Here is an 18,836-nt window from a genome sequence, read left to right as displayed (position 1 = left end):
CTTTTTAATGCTAATTCACTTTTGTTTTATTTAATATTCTTTTTTTCTTTTATAGTCCCAGAAACTTCACCAATAATCAACACTTTTAAAAACCTTTCCTCTACCTCAGTTCTCTTATCATGGGATCCCCCAGTAAAGCCAAATGGTGCAATAATAAATTATGATTTAACTTTACAAGGACCAAATGAAAATTATTCTTTTATTACTTCTGATAACTATCTAATATTGGAAGAGCTTTCACCATTTACATTATATAGTTTTTTTGCTGCTGCAAGAACTATGAAAGGACTTGGTCCTTCCAGTACTCTTTTCTTTTACACAGACGAGTCAGGTAAGCCGGAATCCATACCTATTCAAATGATTTCACTGTTGCAGCCTTGCTCTCTCTTTAAGGAACAGCATGGAAATTGAAAGGATGTTCAGTGACCTATTTGTAACAAGCTTACAACTATTCATCTACTTTGCTGAACATTTTTTTTTCCCTTAGTTCAAGCTTCAGAATGAAGTGTTTGTTTAAAACTACTTTGGAACTACTGAGTTCCAAGTGTAAAAATGTAATTACTGCTGCTATTTATTTCTGAGATTGAAATACCATCATTTTAGAAATCTTAACTAGTGTTTTTAGGAAGCTAGAGTCACAATTATATTTTTATGCTAAAAATGTTATGAATATAAGTTTTATAATGTGTTTTCCTGCAGTGCCTTTAGCACCTCCTCAAAATTTGACTTTAATCAACTATACTTCAGACTTTGTATGGCTGAAATGGAACCCAAGTCCTGTTCCAGGCGGTATTGTTAAAATATATAGTTTTAAAATTCATGAACATGAAACTGATACTATATTTTATAAGGTAGGTTGATTATAACAGTGTATGTTAATTTCAAAAATTCAAAAATTGAATTAAAATCTTTTGACATGCAGGGGAAAACAGACTGTTTTAAATTAAACAAGGATCATCTTTTAAAATTTTTTTTTTCCTGCAATTTAGGGGTGTTTGTGGAAAACACGAGAGAACATTTGTCAGATATGGAAGCTGAATACTTTGTAGAGCAATTTACTTAGCACTTACAACTTCTAGATATTAAAGAGTTAAGAAATAATTGCATTGTATTGTTAATGCTGGAAAGTATATAGTAAATTTTTTCAGACTATTTAAAACCTGTTGTTATCTTAAATGCAATATATTTCTATTTATTGTCAAGATAGATACCCAGTGATGTTTTTAATCTTTCAGAAAAGTATTTATACCGGAATCTGGTAATCTTCCCTGATAGAATATAATCCCACACTAATTGGTCTTTTAAGCTATACCATTATTCTTTTCAAAACTAATTCATTTGTAACACTAAATACCCTTTCCCTCCTCCATTTTTAGGTTCCAGAATCAATGAAAAATACCCAAAGAACTGATATTATAAAGGATCTCATATATAATAGCATTTAATTGCCAAAATCTGGTATATGACTGGCTTTTGTTTTTAAAAATGTTTTTATTTTTTATTTTTCCAAAAGGCAGATGAAGTACTGGGATGCTCTTACTTAGTTACAGCAAGAAGCGTGAAAAAACTCTGCAGTAAACATTGTCCCCAATATTATATGCATTACAATTTATTGTTGATGGTAAATCATTTTTATGGCATATGTAACTTACTAGTAAAAAGCAAAAGGAGTGGTTAAGGTGATGTCTTAAGGAACAATGACTTTCTTTCTGGAAATCAAGATATTAATTTAAAATCTGATTGGCTGAGTAGAATTTGAATTATAATACTCCATAAATGTGGACTCTTTCCCCAAAGCGTGAAATTCTATTAATGATGCTAAGTCTCTAGCCCTCTAATATCTATGCCTGGTCTAATCTTAACATATTCCCATTTTTTGTTTGTTTTATCTGTAATGGTCACTGGGAAACTTATATAAAAAAGGAAAGGGCAATCATTTTCTTACTGCAATCACATTTGGGACTTAATGTGCTACATTATAGCAGTTGCTTAATCTCTCAGTTTCTTCAAATGTAAAATAGGAATTATAAGGATGCATACATTAAAAAATGAGGATTATAAAGGGAGACTCTATATCAAGCATTTAGAATAATCTTTAGCACTCGACAAATGTATTAGCTGTTGTTGTTGTTATCATACATATTTCAAAAAAAGATTTTAAAAATCCATCCGGCGCTGTCATAGTACTAAGCATGAAAGACAGTACACCTCTACCTGAATATGAGAAGTTATAGTCTAAGCTTTTAAACCTCTTCATTTTTCAGTAGAAACGCTACCATTAAAATTTCACTAGTAGCAAACATATTACCTTTATACCATAAGTATTAAATGTGCCACTTTAAATTGAGGGAATAGTTTTTCTTTAAAATTTACTACTTTTATTTATTGCTATTTACATCCATTTTTCTCTTCTGTCAATTTTCATAGTCTTTTTTTTTTTAATATTTTTTAGAGAGAGAGTGTGCTTGTGAGAATGGGAAGAGACAGAGAGGGGGGAAAGGAGCAGACTCCCTGCTGATGTTGGAGCCTGAGACAGCTGAATCTTAGGACCCTGAGATAGTAATCAGAGCAAAAACCAAGAGTCAGGCACTTAATCAACTGAGCCACGCAGGCACCCCTTCATAGTCTTATTTTAAATTCCTTTACATGTACTTCATGCCGCCTTTTTTCCTTTCCAAGCGATTTATCCTATTTCCCTTTCTATGTTTTCCTCTGCCTCTTTCCTATTGGTTTATATTTTTTTCCTTTTTTATCCGTTCAAATTACATGTGGGATTGTGGAGGCTGAATAGTTCCCGATCCATCCCCAAATATTCCCACCATCGCAGTCAGTCCGGTGTGGTCCGCATGGAGACCAATTAGATCCAGGCCTGCTGGTAACTTGGATCATTCACACATCTGATGAAAGGAAATTGTTCAGTAAAAAAGTTCTGTTACAACGTTTGGAAATATTCCTCCCTCAATTCTCCTTCTTACAACTTCTCTTATGTAAATCTGGTAACTATCCAGTAAGCCGCTCACCTTTTTTTTTTTTAATTATAACCTCAAATTCTGTCATTTTTCTGGGTACGAGCCCCTCCTAATGCAAATCGAAATTTATTTACCTGAGCTGTGTTTAATTTCTCCTCAATAAATTGTTGATAGCTTTCTTTGTTCAATATAAAAATTCCTTGATACAGGAACCATGTATTTCTTATATTCGTATCTTTATAATCTCCTAGTTATCTAACAGTATACTTTATAAATAGTAAGTGTGAAAGACTGAGAGGAAATAATATAATACAATGAGTTCCTAAAATATGTGAATGACTTGGCATATTAATTTAAAATATGATTTAATTTAAAATGTGATTAAACTGTAAGTACCTTGCAAGGTAGTATTCTTGCTAAATTTCTGTTACTGAAATGTTTAATAAGTCAAAGTGGTTTCTATTTGGGTCAGATATAATGCAGCATTTTAAAAATTATACCATCATAGGAGATTGTCTTCTCTTTCCATAAACATAACAAATTAGTCTTAACTGATCTCTCAGTTTTGACAATTATCTTTGAATGAAGACTTTACACTTAATGATAAATTTTTATATGAGAATGCAAATCCTTCCTTGAGCAGTTGTGATAACTGTTTTGTTTCTTTTTTCATTTTCCTAACAGATTGGGTAATATTAGAAATTTAGGAATTATCTGAGTAAACTCCTTATTTAAGATTCATGAGAGTAGATATTTTGTTTAATTAATTATTGTATTTCTAATACCTAGTAGGAAGTAGCTGATGAATAAATTAATTTACATAGGATATTACTGGGTTTAAAAAAAATGACTCTAGATGAATTCAAGAAAAATCGAATATTGCTGACCACCCATAATTTGATTTAAGTTGGAGACTTTGATTTTTGCAAATTTAAAGGAAGTAATCAGTATATTAATCTAAGCAAGTGTTAAGGAGACAAAATACTCTAGCATTAAAAAAAATTTAAACTATAGCCATTATGACAGTCTTTAGAGCTGAGAGGGTGCCTAGTTCATCCTATTATCATAATATGATCCCACCCTGTGGCACAAAAAATGTTTACTCTTTCACTGAAAATACCCATGCTTATTAAACATAGATGGCATAACTTTCATGTAACAAAACTTTTCTTCCATTTACAAATTTTTGGTAATGTTTTGTGACAAAGAATTATTTCCTGCTTTCCAGAATATTTCAGGTGTTCAAACTGAAATGCAACTTTTTGGACTGCAACCAGTCAGCACCTATTCTGTCAGTGTATCTGCATTTACGAAGGTTGGAAATGGTAATCAGTTTAGTAATGTAGTAAAATTCACAACTCAAGAATCAGGTAAGACACAGTTTTTTGATCCTAAGATGTTTCACTCTGCATTTAACACTTTTCTCTTCTTTTTGGTTTATGTGATAAAGTATCATCATTTAATAGTGCATTCAAAGGGAAGTTGAATTTCAGGACTTTAACAGTAGGCTATCTTGTCTGCCTTCCAATCTATACATATATTTACATGTGATTTTTCCTTTTGAACGGAGGTAATTGAAAGAAGGAAATAGTTTAGGAACAAAGTAGGTTTCTAGGTATCTGTGAAAATTACCTAATTCTTTTTTTATATAAAGTTTTTATTTAAATTCATTAGCTAACATGCAGGGTAATATTAGATTCAGGTATACAATATAGTGATTCAATAGTTCCATACAACACCAGGTACTCATAACAAGTGCCCTCCTTAATCCCTATCACCTGTTTTACCCAACACCACCCACCTCTCCTCTGGTGACCAACAGTTCTCTATAGTTAAAAGTCTATTCCTTGGTTTCCCTCTCTCTCCCTTTTTTATTTCCCTTTGCTTGTTTGTTTTGTTTCTTAAATTCTTAGTATCAACTGAGACAGCTGGGGTTGTGGAGGAGGGAAGAGAAACCAACCAGTAGTCACTTTTAACAGATTGGTTTATATTTCCATGAAGCGATACCAGTGTTTTTTTTTTTTTTAAGATAATGTATTGTGACATGTGAAGACCACTGGTCATTATGTAAGCTTCTATTTTCCAATCGTCCATCTGTAACAAGTGGAGGGAATTATGAAGACTATGAAATACCACCAGTCTAATTAAACAATGTACCTACATGTCACATACATGCCAAAGCTCACCTTTGCTTGTGTACTGGATAGTTTGTGTTTATGATCTATTTCATGGGTGACTTAGAAATGCACTTTCCTTCTCTCAACTGGACCATATATATAAAAGCTCCTCTGCCTCACTTTTTTCATCAGTGATTATTGAATGAGCACAAGATATTACTCTAGTTGTTTTTACTCTGTACCTTTAGATGTACTTCCTCTCACTTTAGTGAATCTCTAACTTGAAACTCGGGACCACTCACTGATAAGTTAGTCATTTTTGCATTGATTTATGAATATCTGAGACTTTTTTTCCAGAGCATTCCCATAAAACAGGCTAAGACAAAAATATATATCATGGATAAAAGTGCATGCTTTGAAGTCAGTGTCTGAATTTGAATCCAAGCTTGCATAGCTATATAACCTTGCAAAGGTCCATGAGTCCTCTGAGCCTCTAATGTTCCTAACTGAAAAGAAATACGTGTAAGCAGTAGCCACCTCTAAGGCTGTGGTGGAAAATATTTTAAAAGATCCACATAAAGTCCTTATTAGAGTTTTGGGCACACATTTAGTGGCCAAAAAAAATATTACTCTTGCCCCATTCTCATGTTACAGATGAAGAAACCATGATTCAGACAGTTTAGATAAAAAGGTCTGAAAAATTAGTGAAGAAACTGAATTAGAACATCAGCTTCTGACCACTAGTGAAGCGTGGACATGACTGTAGGAAATGGCTATATTATAAATGATAATTTACATATTCTATACAAATGTTAAACCTATAAAGAAGAAAAACATTTTAATGATTTATACATGTATCAGTTTAGTAAAAATCAATGCTAATCTTTTAGATAGTAATCCAGTAAATGCTTTCATCAATAAAATAAAATTATTGCATAAAATTCTATGCCTTGATTGGTTAAGTAAAAAAGATTTTCAACTTTAAGGGTTAAATATTGCTGGTTAATTATTTTTTGGTTTACAGAGTCAGTGAAATAGATATATTCACAAAATCTGGATTTATAAATTAAACTTAAGCAAAGCGTAAACTGAATTTATTTTATGAAAATATTATATATTTTTGAAAATAAGAAAGCAAATAATTAATAATATTTAATTGCCAGAACTCTGGATCAGCTGAGAAATTGTCTTTTCTTTAATTTTAAATGCCACATATCCTTTAGTGCAGATGCCTTTATCTTACAGAGGAAGAAAATTTGTAAAGATAAATTTAGGTCAGAGGAGAAAATGAAAGAGTACTTGAGTACTCTTTAAATAATGATGCCTTGACCTTTACCCCTCAGGCAAATAATACATTATATGATAGTAAATATAATTTAAAAAATAAAAATAATTCAAAAAAATAAATAATGATGCTTTTCATAATGGCAGCAAGTTGTTTACACTTCTTTATACTCCACCAAGTCTTCATACTCTGCTACTTCTTTACAATCCACAAAATGATGATATGCAAATTTTCCTTCTAGCATCCTCTTTTTACTGTAATAAGAAAAGCTATGCTAATATTAGGGGACATTACATAATTAGACATTTTCATGGGAAGTAGCCAGTCTAATCCTCAGTCACTTTGATGGGCTGGGGTACTGCTCTTCAAACAGGTCCACAAGATATAGTGGGCCTCTGAGAAATTGGGTTACTTCCAAGTAAATTCATGGAAGTTCTAGAAAAAAATAGTACTGAATTAAAAGCAGGGACTGATTTAAATCTTCTCTCCAGTGACTTTTTAAAAGATACTGAGGGATCAGTCTTTCACAATTCTTCCAAAGAAGACTACCAGTTATAAAAACAAAATTCCTAAATTGATCGCATGTTTCCTAGTACTGTTGTTGCAGGAATTCTCTGCCTTTAGTGCACCTGGTCCTTGGTCATGCCGCTTCGAAGAATGAAAAGGTAGATGAGACAGAGAGTGGTGAGCTCCAAAGCAAAGTTTATTGAGCAAGAGAGTATAAAGCTCCCAGAGAGCGAGGGGACCTGAGAGAGTTGCTGTCAGAGTTTCTAAGTTTAGGGGTTTTTATGAGCTTTTTTGCAGAACTATCTTCAGCAAGTAGGGTGTGCTGAGTCACGCCAACCAGGGCTTTGATCACGTATAGGTCTACCTATTAGGTTAATGTCCAACTGCTGATGGTCTTGTTTGGTTGACATCTGGGGCTTATGTCTTAACTGCCCCTTGCTCATGATATTGACATATACTTTGTAGTTATTTGTCTTATGTTAGGATGTTTTGTAGAAGTCACTTCTTCAAATGCTGCAAAGCAGAATATCAGTCCGGTCCTGTTTTAGCTGCAAAACCGGATGTTAGTGCTGGTTTGTCTTAGCTGTTCTGACTCTTTATTTTCCTGTTGCGGACCCTGGCTCTGACTGCCTGTCCAACTATCTCCTAATAGTCTTAGGTCCAGAGGTATCACATCATGGAGGTACCTACATCTATGTTTTCCATAAAAAAGTTTCCATTAAAAAAGTATTACTAAGACTACTCCTTTCCAGTTAAGAGATAAGGAGAACAGGCTTCAGCCACTGCCTGAGCTTGAGGCTGCACAGTTAGTTGCTTCTCAGGATTCGAGGATGATTTCTGCTTAGGCCTAGGAAAATATTCAGTGATTGGCTCAGTATTGCAAGTATTAACATAATAGTATAGAAAAGGAGCTAATTGCCATTTGATTCAGTCTACTTTAAGAACTTAGCCTACATTGCAAGGCTGATATGTTAAATTTTTATTTGGTCTCAACTCCTAAACATGATTTTGTGTAGCAATGATGTAATGAAATCATTTACTACATGTGGATAAATTTTAACTTTGGACATTTATCTTTTAAGTTCCAGAAGCTGTACAGAACATACAGTGTGTGGCAACTAGCTGGCAGTCAGCTTTAGTGACATGGGATCCACCCAAAAAGGCAAATGGAATAATTACACATTATATGGTAACAGTTGAAAGGAATTCTACAGAAGTCTCTCCCCAAGAGCACATGTATACTTTCGTGAAACTTCTTGCCAATACCTCTTACATCTTTAAAATAAGAGCGTCAACCTCAGCTGGTGAAGGTGATGAAAAAACATGCACTGTCAGCACCCTTCCTGAAGCAGGTAACTACTTTGAAACATGTAACTGATCTGAAACAGGTAATTTACCTCACACCTGAAACAAGTAACTCTTTGTGGCCTGTGTCAGATATTTTTCAATACCATTTGTAATCTTTTTTTTTTCTTTCAAGTATTTACTTGAATTCTGTTTAACAGACAATGTAGTATTAGTTTCAGATATAGAATTTAGTGATTCATCATTTATATACAACACCTAATTGTGCTCATCACAATTGCCTGCCTTATTCCCCATCACATATTTAGCCCATCCCCCCACCTACCTCCCTTCCAGCAACCTTCAGTATTTCTCTCTAATTTTTCTCTCTCTGTTTTTTGGTTTGCCTCTTTCTCTCTCTTTTTTTTCGTCCTTTAGTCATCTGTTTTGTTCCTTAAGTTTCACATATGAGTGAATTCACGTGGTATTTGTCTTTGTGCCACATTTATCTGAAGACACAAAAGACATATTTAAAAATTATAACACATACATTTTTATGACATGTGTTACCTGAGCACTAGCTGTGTAGTACATTGACCCCTCTCCACAACATTGGGAGATTAAAAGGAGGAAAAAAGAGAGAAAATCTGCTCTACTGTGTTTCCACAAATATCTATTTCTTACTATCCAAACTCTGAACTTATTGAGTTATGCTTCCTCATAATTTAAAATATGGAATAAACATGTAAACATTTTGATATTTATCTTTTACTTAATTGACTTTATGGAATTCTAGATGCTTCCCTGAATTCCATAGCTGATGGTGTCAAACTCTCATTCATCTATTTGTTTTCATACATACCAGCCCTTATCTTGTATATTATCTGAATAAAAACATCCAGTTCACTAAGCTCTAGTCCACAAAGAAGAAAACTCTTGCCTTCCCAGCACTGGTCTATCTATGTCATAATCTCCTTCATCCTTTTACCTTCTCCAGTATTGTACCTGCTCATATACATGTAAGTCTGATTCCTTCCTGATAATTACTTTCCTGGAAGTTCCAACAGGGACTGTGGTTAATGGCATAATTGTTTACTTCTAGCACATTTGAATCTATTATCTTGGTAGCATCTTGTAATTCCTTACTCCTTTTGAAATCAGCATCACCCAATTTTACTCCATTTCTCTATCCTTGAGGTGGTAAACCGTAGAACTTTGAGACATGGTGTGCCTTCTCTCTGGTTTCAGCATCCTGATCAGCATCCTTTCCTTTTCATTCTTCCAATGCAACACTTCTTTAGACTTCAGTGTTCTTACTGTTCAGCTGGAATGAATGCTTTTCAGCAACGCCGCCTCTTACTCTTGATATCTCAAACCATGCCACTGTGACTCATCCTCCAGGGGTTTCCCAACGCTGAGAGGACTCCACTGTTTGTTTTCACTAGATGCTGGCTGAAGAATAGTGCTATAAAAAAACAGAAATGGTTTACCTGTTTCACCTATAAATTCACCTTTTATAACTCTCCTAGTTGCTCCATAATCTTCTACATACCCTTTGTTCATACTCTTTCAATTTTCCATAGCAGAATTATTCTCTCATTTTGAACATAATCTACCCATATTATCATCTATATTTGATGTGGTTATTCATTTTACTATATTGTGATACTGACTTAACCTCCTTCAAAATTTGCCCATATCTTCATTTATGCTCTCCAGATAGCCTCTCAGGGGTATCACTGACTTCCTCATTTCAGAAATCTGTTTCAATATCATATCTCCTCTAGAACATTACTCCATCAATTTAATACCTTCTCCTGCATTTTTTCCCACCTCTCTCTCTCACATACACACACACAAATACACACCCACATAAATTATTAGAAAATTTCAGCTAAGGAACTGGTTGGCATATCAGCCCTAAATATTTTCACATGGAATTTATACTACATGAATTCTTCTCTTCCCTACTTTTCTATGCCTGTACTTTATAATCATTTTGACACCAAGCCTCATATTTATATGTGATTCTTACTCCCATCTTTCCTGAATAAAATCAGATCTTATCAGTTCAGTCTCTGCCTTGGTTCTGCACTCTGCTCCTTCTTCTCCAACTTGTCTGCCCCATTTTGCATCATAGTCTCATTGCTTCCTGTAATAAGACCCTAAGGTAGCCTTACTACACACACTCATCCAGCCTGCTCATCAGTCTTCTCTTCCTACGCTCTTACATTGATTGAATTGTCTCTCATACACAGTTTAGAGCATTTATGGGTTGGCAGTTAAAGTTTACTATCTGAGGGTGAAAGCTAAACATATAGATTTGAGGCATAGAGTTAAGAATGAAAGCCACAAGATGTAGGAGATGGTCCAGAATACTTATTCTTATTGTCTAGAAAATGCATCCTGGGGGTACCTGGATGACTCAGTTGTTAAGGTCTACCTTTGGCTCAGGTCATGATCTCAGGGAGCTAGGATCGAGCCCTGCATCAGGCTCCCTGTTCAGCAGAAAGCCTGCCTCTCCCTCTCCCACTCCCCCTGCTTGTGTTCCCTCTCTTGCTGTCTCTCTGTCAAATAAATAAAATAAAGAAAAAAAAAAAAAGAAAGAAAGAAAGAAAGAAAGAAAAGAAAGAAAGAAAATTCATCCCAGAATTTATCAACAATTAGAATCTGACTTCTGTCTAGCTTTTCATTTTTATGTCCCTCCCCTGCTTTTCCTCATCTAGCTGATGCCTCTAGCCAAACTTCATTTTTCAGTATATAGACTTGAAGTATTCAATTCAAAGAACATTTATTAACTTCTCGCTTCTTGCTATGGGCTAATAATTGATTAGACTCTCTCTTTTTAAACATATCCAACACTTTCTCATGATCAAATTGTTTTGCTTCCTGTAGCTATATTGTCCTTTTCCTTTTCTAGGTCACACAAAACTCTATTCATTCTTAAAAGTCCAATTTAAGTGTGTGTGTGTGTGTGTGTGTCTGTGTGTGTGTGTGTGTGTTTTAAATTCTTCAATGACATGCCAAGCTTTAAAGCCACAGGCTTCACTCCTGACTTGCTGAATCACATCTTCAGGAGTTGAGGCCCAAGAATCTGTTAAGCATTTCTTTAGGTGATCTGATGGCTATATCTGGGGAAGTACTGGAGTAGATTACTCATGAACTTTGATGGTTGGTGCTATGTAGCAGTGAGGACAGGGAGTGTCAAAGAGGTTCAAAAAAGAGTGATAGGTAGTTGCCTAGTAGGTGGGCAGCAGACCATTGCTATGTAGAATCTGGAAGAAGGAAATATGTTCAAATCCAGGCAGATGGTCTAGTACCAGGTACAGTGGTCTTGATCATTGGACAGGAACTGAGTCTCAGAGAACTGGAAAAAAGACAGGACAATAATTCCGAGATAAATGAGAGGTTCAAGACTGAAAATGAGGCCAAAGACTCATTATTGAGTCCATTGGTACTCAGGGTGACTGCTTCATCACAAGAACAAAGCAGAAGTTCAGTTAGTAGAACTGAGACATGTAATCAAAATAGTAAGTAACCTGCATTGGATAAAGAGACACCTGAATGCAAGATATAGGTCTTTGTAAAAAATATATATATTTGAATTTGATCTTAACTCAGGGTTAGAAGACTGCATGAGTGAAAGCTGAATGGTATCTAAATCAATGAATTAGGCAGATATTAGATATATGGTACTGTGTGTGATGTACTCATTCACTACTAAAGACAAATTCTTTTCAAAGTTTGTATTCCTAACTCCCTGCATCTGAATGTGTATATCCCTGAGACCCTACTCCAGATCTAAGGAGTCAGAATTTGGGAAATAAGACTCACAACAAGTCTGCATTTAAACAAGATACATGGGTAGAACAATGCTGAAATTAGACATGCACTCTATTCCTTTGTAAAATTTTTGCTTGCAGGGCCTATGTCTAGTTTGTCTTTATTTTACTCACAGTTTCTAGCACATACCCTGGGAATTATAGGTACTCACATGTTTGTAGAGGAAAGAAATGGATTGTTTTGTTATGAAATTTATCATTTTCCATAAGGGTTTTTATCCCATTGCAGAATATTATTTCTAGGGGAACCTGGGTGGTTCAGATGGTTAAGCATCTGTCTTTGGCTCAAATATTGATCCCAGGGTCCTGGGATTGAGCCCCACATGGGGCTCCCTGCTCCGTAGGAAGGCTTCTTCTTCCTCTCCCTCTACTGCTACCCCTGCTTGTGTGCGCTCTCTCTCTGTCAAATAAATAAATAAAACCTTTAAAAAATATTCTTTCTACATTTTCACCAGGCAAAATTACAGATATTTTCTCCCATGCAAATGTAGAAGTATTTTTAATTAAGGAGAGTCATTCACCTGAAACATAAGTATTAATTGGTACTTCAAAGATAGTTAAGTAATTTTTTCATCTTTAAATTAAGTTTCAGATCTAGGATATAATTATATTTCTGATTACAATATTTGTTAGGTAAATACTTTGCTTTTATCTGGGTTCACATGAATTGTTTGTTGATTAGACATTAGTTAGAACTGGAGATTCATTGTTCAGAATGGAAACAGTTTTATAGCTGTTGCAAACTTCTAATTTATAGTGTCTAAGATTGGTCATGGTGTATAGTCAGCTCTGAGTCACTGACTCTGTATTTATTTTTGACATAAAGTAAAATCAAATTTGGCTCACTCTCTCACTGCCTGGTGTCTGACCTTAACATTCCTTCCAGGGATTATTGGGTATTTTTCTCAGTGTAAACTTGGGCATATCTGGGCACAGTTAAACATGCGTCATGACGACTAAATTTATGAGAAGATTAGTGTTTGGCGTCTAAGCTGGTTCCATTGTCACAGTTAAGCATGTTGGAATAGGGCAAATATAGATGATGGTCCCATACCTTGGTACTTTAAACAGTATTTTATATCAAAATATATCATATGTACCAATAAAAATATTACAGCAAGTTCATGTGCAACCAGAACTGAAGTTTTAGAATCTCATATTAGATCAAAATACATGTACTTACTCATATTATTTTCAAATCTTAGTAAATGTGACTTAATATTGAGTTTTTAAGACTTTTTTTTCTCTTGGAAGATAATTTTACAGTTTGGATTTATTCAAAGCTCTTCCAAGTTCAATAATTTAGTATCAAGAGAGAAGAATTATCTACATCCCTTGGATGACCAAAACTCCATTGAGGGAAAGTAAAATACACATTTGTGTTTTTAGGAGTGTTCTTTTCAGCAATGATTTCTTCATTCATTTTTGTCCAACAGAAGATATCAGGTACATAGGAACCCACTGGAAGTCTACTGAGCTAGCAAATATAAATATAAATATAAATATATTTAATTTTATTTTATTTATTTTCAGTGTTCCATAATTCATTGTTTATGCACCACACCAATGCTCCATGCAATATGTGCCCTTCTTAATACCCACCACCAGCCTCACCCAACCCCCAACTCCCTCCTCTCCAAAACCCTCAGTTTGTTTCACAGAGTCCACCATCTCTCATGGTTTGTCTCCCCTTCCAATTTCCCCCATCTCACTTCTCTCCATCTCCCAATTTCTTCTGTGTTATTCCTTATGCTCCACAAGTAAGTGAAACCCTATGATAACTGACTCTCTCTGCTTGACTTAATTCACTCAAAATAATCGCTTCCAGTCCTGTCCATGTTGATGCAAAAGTTGGGTATTCATCCTTTCTGATGGAGGCATAATACTCCATTGTATATATGGACCATATCTTCTTTATCCATTCATCCATTGAAGGACATCTTAGTTCTTTCCATAGTTTGGCAACTATGGCCATTGCTGCTATGAACATTGGGGTACAGGTGGCCCTTCTTTTCACTACATCTGTATCTTTTTGGTAAATACTCAGTAGTGCAATTGTAGGATCATAGGGTAGCTCAATTTTTAATTTCTTAAGGAATCTCCACTCTGTTTTCCAAAGTGGCTACACTAAGTTGCATTCTCACCAGCAGTGTAAGAGGGTTCCCCTTTCTCTACATCCTCTCCAACACATGTTGTTTACTGTCTTGTTAATTTTGGCCATTCTAATGGGTGTTAAGTAAGGTAGTATCTCAATGTGTTTTTGCTTTGAATCTCCCTGATGGCTAATGATGATGAACATTTTTTTATGTGTCTGTTAACCATTTGTATATCTTTGGAGAAGTGTCTGTTCATGTCTTCTGCCCATTTTTTGATGTGATTACCTGTTTTGCGTGTGAGTTTGAGGAGTTCTTTATAGATCTTGGATATCATCCCCTTGTCTGTAGTGTTATTTGTGAATTTCTTCTTTCATTCTGTAAGTCTCCTCTTTGTTTTGTTGACTGTTTCTTTTGAGCTAGCAAATATATTAATGGAACAGTATGATTGAATTGGAATGTGTTCAATTTCCTTGTTTTTCTTTTTTCTTCTACTGTTGATTATTTGAAAAACACATAGATGGCATTAAAAATGCATATATTTTTGCATTTAAGTATATAATATATATAATATATGTAACTTATTATACATATTAATAAAATTATATATAATGTTCATAATATATATTTTAATAAATTATCTATATTAATATCTATTTTACTCTCAATCCTCTTCTGCAAAGTACTGACTGCAGTTCCCCTGAGAATTATTTAAGAAATATTTATGTGTCATGCATTTTATTTGCATCCCTATTCTGTGGACCTCTCTGAGCAGTGCAGAGATTACTGGGCAAACTGTCATTACAACTAAATTTGGTTTCCATTTACCAGGTTTTTAAAAATATAAAATATTTATATCACTTACAAGAATGCATACCATTCTCAAATACCATTTAATAGACTGAATGTTTCTCAGGGTTGCAAACTCATGCAGTAATTCAAAAGTTTACTTTTTCCTTTGTCTGCATCCCACTGACATTGTTCTCCTTATCCATCACCTTAGTTGAGATGAGAAGTCAAGCATGTAGGAAAATTGAATGCTCCTATTTGTTCTTAAGCAAATGAATTGACACATTCTACTTACTAGTCAGTAATTGCTGAAAGCATAAAAACCATTATAGTTGTCTGTCACAGATCAGAAAGAAATAGCTATTAGCATTGCTACTCTAATTGAAATTCAAGTGTTCTACAAAATATCCCTCATACGGACTTAAGTATTAAATATAATCCTTCTCTTAAGAGTGAATATCAGGTCTGAAGTAACTTTTATACTTGTAGTGTGAAAATTTGACCAATAAATACTTATTTAATACTTACTATTTTCAGGCTCTGTGTTTAGGGTTCAAGATCCAAGTGTGTATCCCAAATAGCACCAGTGATCTCCGCTGTGTGCTTCCAAATAATGCCACTATTATTGTAAAGATATTTCTATAAAGCAATTAAATATGAAACTATATTAATAGTTAATAGTTGTGTGGATTGAAGATTAAATCAAATAGGAAATAGATTTTATTGAAAGCGACATTGAAGATTAGAAATAGATTTTACTGAAAGCTGTATTGAAGAAATGGAATATAAATTAGATGTTGCTCATTGGTAGCTTCAGCATTTCTTTGTATAAAAAGCTTAGATTCAGTAACCTAATGGGAAATGATATGGTCTTGAAACTTGAATTTCATAGGCAGTTATACTAGTGTTTACTTAGATAATCTGATACAGATCAATAAAAGAGCCAAGTTTTTGAAATGCCCTTTTTTGTTGTTCCTCAATATGCTTTGAGAAAATGTCATATTACATGTCAAAGAACATTCTTCATTTTATTTGAGCTATATGAATGGTAGGGAGAACTAAAGATTGTGGGTATGCTAAGGCACTCATGGTAAGCCATCCTGTGGCACCATCACTATTCATGAATAGTGAGATTAAAAGAGAGAAGGAAGTAAATATGAATTCCAAGATACACAGTGAGATAAAGGAATGGGATCAGGCTGAAGGGTGCTTGTGTGGCTCAGTTGGTTAAGCTTCTGCCTTCGGCTCGTGTCATGATCCCAGGGTCCTAGGATAGAGCCTTGCATGCGGCTCCCTGCTCTGTGGGAGCCTGCTTCCTCCTCTCCTCCCAGCTCATGCTCTCTCTCCCTATCTCAATTACTATCTCTGCCTTTCTCTCAAATAAATAAGACCTTTAAAAAAAAAAAGTGGGGGGGTGGGGGGGTGAGGGGGGGCGGGCAGGCTCAGGTGGAAACCTGACTAGAGTGGGATGCATTGTATTGGAAAGAGTGTAGGAGGGGAGGTTGAATTACTTAAGTGGGCCTTATTTTGCTCTTAGTTTTGCATATTTGTAGCAGAAGTTTGAATATAATATCGTGGAAAAAATGAGAACTCTGCTAAATTTAAAATAGGAAGCAACATAAGTAACTCTAAAAATAGTGATTGTTTATTGACCATTGTCCTAAAAGACTGCAGTAATTTTGAGAAGAAGAATTTGTTCATTACATAGTTACTGAGCCCCCCGCCCCCCCCAAGTCACAAAGAATAAAATCCACAGTCATTTCAATGGCCCAGAGGGTCCATTTTTAACCCACCATGCTCTTCCTCTAGTTATGTATTGTCTCCTCCTTTATCTTTTGAAAATTTATCCTCAAATGCCACCTCTTTAAAGAGGATCTGATTTATTTATAATTGAACCTCCTCCCAGCTAAAATTTTCTGTCCTCTTTATCTGTTTTACTTTTCTGTATTGTATATAGTATTGTCTACAGGTCTGTCCTCATTATAATACACATTCTGTGAGGATAGGGATTTTTCTTTGTGTAGTTTACAGCTATTTCCAATGTCCAGAAATGTGTCTGGAATTCAGTGATACTCAATAAATACATTATGAAGATTGAATGAATCAACCAATCAATCAGTACACAGTCCTAGAAAAGTGGTAAGCACACAGTAAACACTTAATATGTATACTTTGGGAGCCTTAAATAAAAACTTATGGTTATAAAATTATTTTTAAACAATTATATGGCAAACTAAGAAAGGTATGTCTTCTGGAATATATTTTTTATTTTTTTTAATTTATTTTTTAAAATTTATTTATTTGTCAGAGAGAGAGTGCGAGACAGAGTTCCAGGAAGAGACAGAGAGAGAAGCAAGCTCCCTGTTGAGCAAGGAGCCCGATATGGGACTTGATCCCAGGACGCTGGGATCATGACCTGAGCTGAAGGCAGCCTCTTAACCAAGTGAGCCACCCAGGCGTCCCTGGAATATATTTTTTAAATTAAACTTTATTTTGACATAGTTGTAGATTCATATGCAGTTATAAGAAGTAAAATTTAAAATAAACAAAAGTTAACATTAACAAACCCCTAGCAATCCTGGCAAAGAAAAAGAAGACGCAACTTACCAGTATTTAGGAATGAAGCTACTATAGACATTACTAACATCAAAAAGATAATAAGGAAATAATACCAACAGCTTCACACACAAGAATTTTATACCTTAGGTGAAATAAACTCTGTGTTAAAAAACCACAGTTTCCACAGCTCACCTAGTATGTGAATAGCCCTATAATTATCAAGGCCATTATATGCATATGATTTCCTGTGACCCACTCTGGTAGGGAAAGGGAGGGCACCTCTCCATTCCTGGCAGTTGGGGGTAGGAATCGGAGTTCCCCCCTCGCCCTCTGCTGACACCCCAGGGAAGAATGCTGAGTGGGCACAGGAAAGAGGGCTGCCCACTAGCCTCTACTGAGGAGGCCTCCTGGCCCTAGCTGGGAGGGATAGGAGTTCCTCATTATGCTCCACATGGGTTCTCCACTGACATGGGGGAGGGGTCTTGTTACTTCTGGTAAGAGTAGAAGTTCTAGCTTCTTATTCTGTCAACTCCAACTTCACCCTACCAAAAATGGTTGGCGTGCCTTAATACCTAGGGCAGGAGACTAGGTTCCCCATTTGAGCTTTGCTGTATGTGAGGAGGTGGAGCCACAGTTTTCTTCTGTGATTTTGGGTAGAGCTATTACTGTCTAAAAGTTTTTGTCTCACTAAGCTACATGGTTTTTTGCCTAGAGAAAGCAGGCTTTTATTGGGACTTTCTTGGCCTCAGCTAGTTGGCTTTTCCAGATTGCTGGCCTCAGGGATGTATAAGGCAAAAAGAAAATGCAGAGAACTCACCACTGTGCTGTTTCTTGGGTCCTGATTTCCCTAGTTCCTCTGCCTTCTCTCCACCTTTGAGTGTCTTCACTTTATATTTAATTTAAATATTTAAATATAAATATCTAAATATTTATATTTAATGTCCATGGTTTTAGTTGCAGGTAGTGGAAGGAGTAACGAGAATACATCTACTCTATCTTCTCCAAAGCAGAAGTTCATATGGGGATATATTTAATGGTTCTAAGTAAGCATCTTTGCTGTAAGCATTTTCACCACAATCAGATCATTTCCACTCTGTAAGGCAATTTCACTGAAAAAGATAAAAATAACGGGCTGACAGTTTGATTTGATGGTTCATTTCATCAGCTGGTTGACAGTTTGGTTTCATTTCTCTATTGTTACAGTTCTCCCATTTTTATATGATAAAAATCTTAGCCGGTTCCCATGGTGGTCTGTAGAATGGCACAGAGTTTTGAACCCACACTTCCCATAGAACTTTGGAACATCCTTCAGTGGGCATGTGACAAAATGCCAAGAACCAATAACAGCGTGGAAGGTTTTCACAATGAAAGACAAAGCTCACTTACAAAAA

The 18,836-nt window shown here is 35.1% G+C and overlaps 1 protein-coding gene and 1 long non-coding RNA gene across 3 annotated transcripts in view; one reads left to right on the top strand and one right to left on the bottom strand.

The window, feature by feature from the left end:
* The window catches only part of PTPRQ (protein tyrosine phosphatase receptor type Q), a 218,386-nt gene that overhangs the window by 90,664 nt on the left and 108,886 nt on the right, over positions 1–18,836 (top strand). The window contains exons 26-30 of one of the 2 annotated variants that reach the window (XM_032346908.1): positions 56–331; positions 700–851; positions 1,514–1,621; positions 4,198–4,339; positions 7,961–8,230. In XM_032346908.1, coding sequence (XP_032202799.1) covers positions 56–331; positions 700–851; positions 1,514–1,621; positions 4,198–4,339; positions 7,961–8,230 — 948 coding nt within the window. The remainder of the gene's footprint in view (positions 1–55; positions 332–699; positions 852–1,513; positions 1,622–4,197; positions 4,340–7,960; positions 8,231–18,836) is intronic. The other variant, XM_032346909.1, reaches the window with a different exon arrangement.
* On the bottom strand, positions 8,994–18,323 carry LOC116593090. Its single transcript, XR_004286741.1, has 3 exons — positions 18,263–18,323; positions 15,415–15,525; positions 8,994–9,627 (listed from the first exon to the last, which is right to left on the bottom strand). It is a non-coding gene; the product is annotated as an uncharacterized LOC116593090 (long non-coding RNA).

Source organism: Mustela erminea, chromosome 6 (assembly GCF_009829155.1).
Source record: "Mustela erminea isolate mMusErm1 chromosome 6, mMusErm1.Pri, whole genome shotgun sequence".
Taxonomy (NCBI): Eukaryota; Metazoa; Chordata; class Mammalia; order Carnivora; family Mustelidae; genus Mustela; species Mustela erminea.
This window is presented reverse-complemented; position numbering and strand designations above follow the sequence as displayed.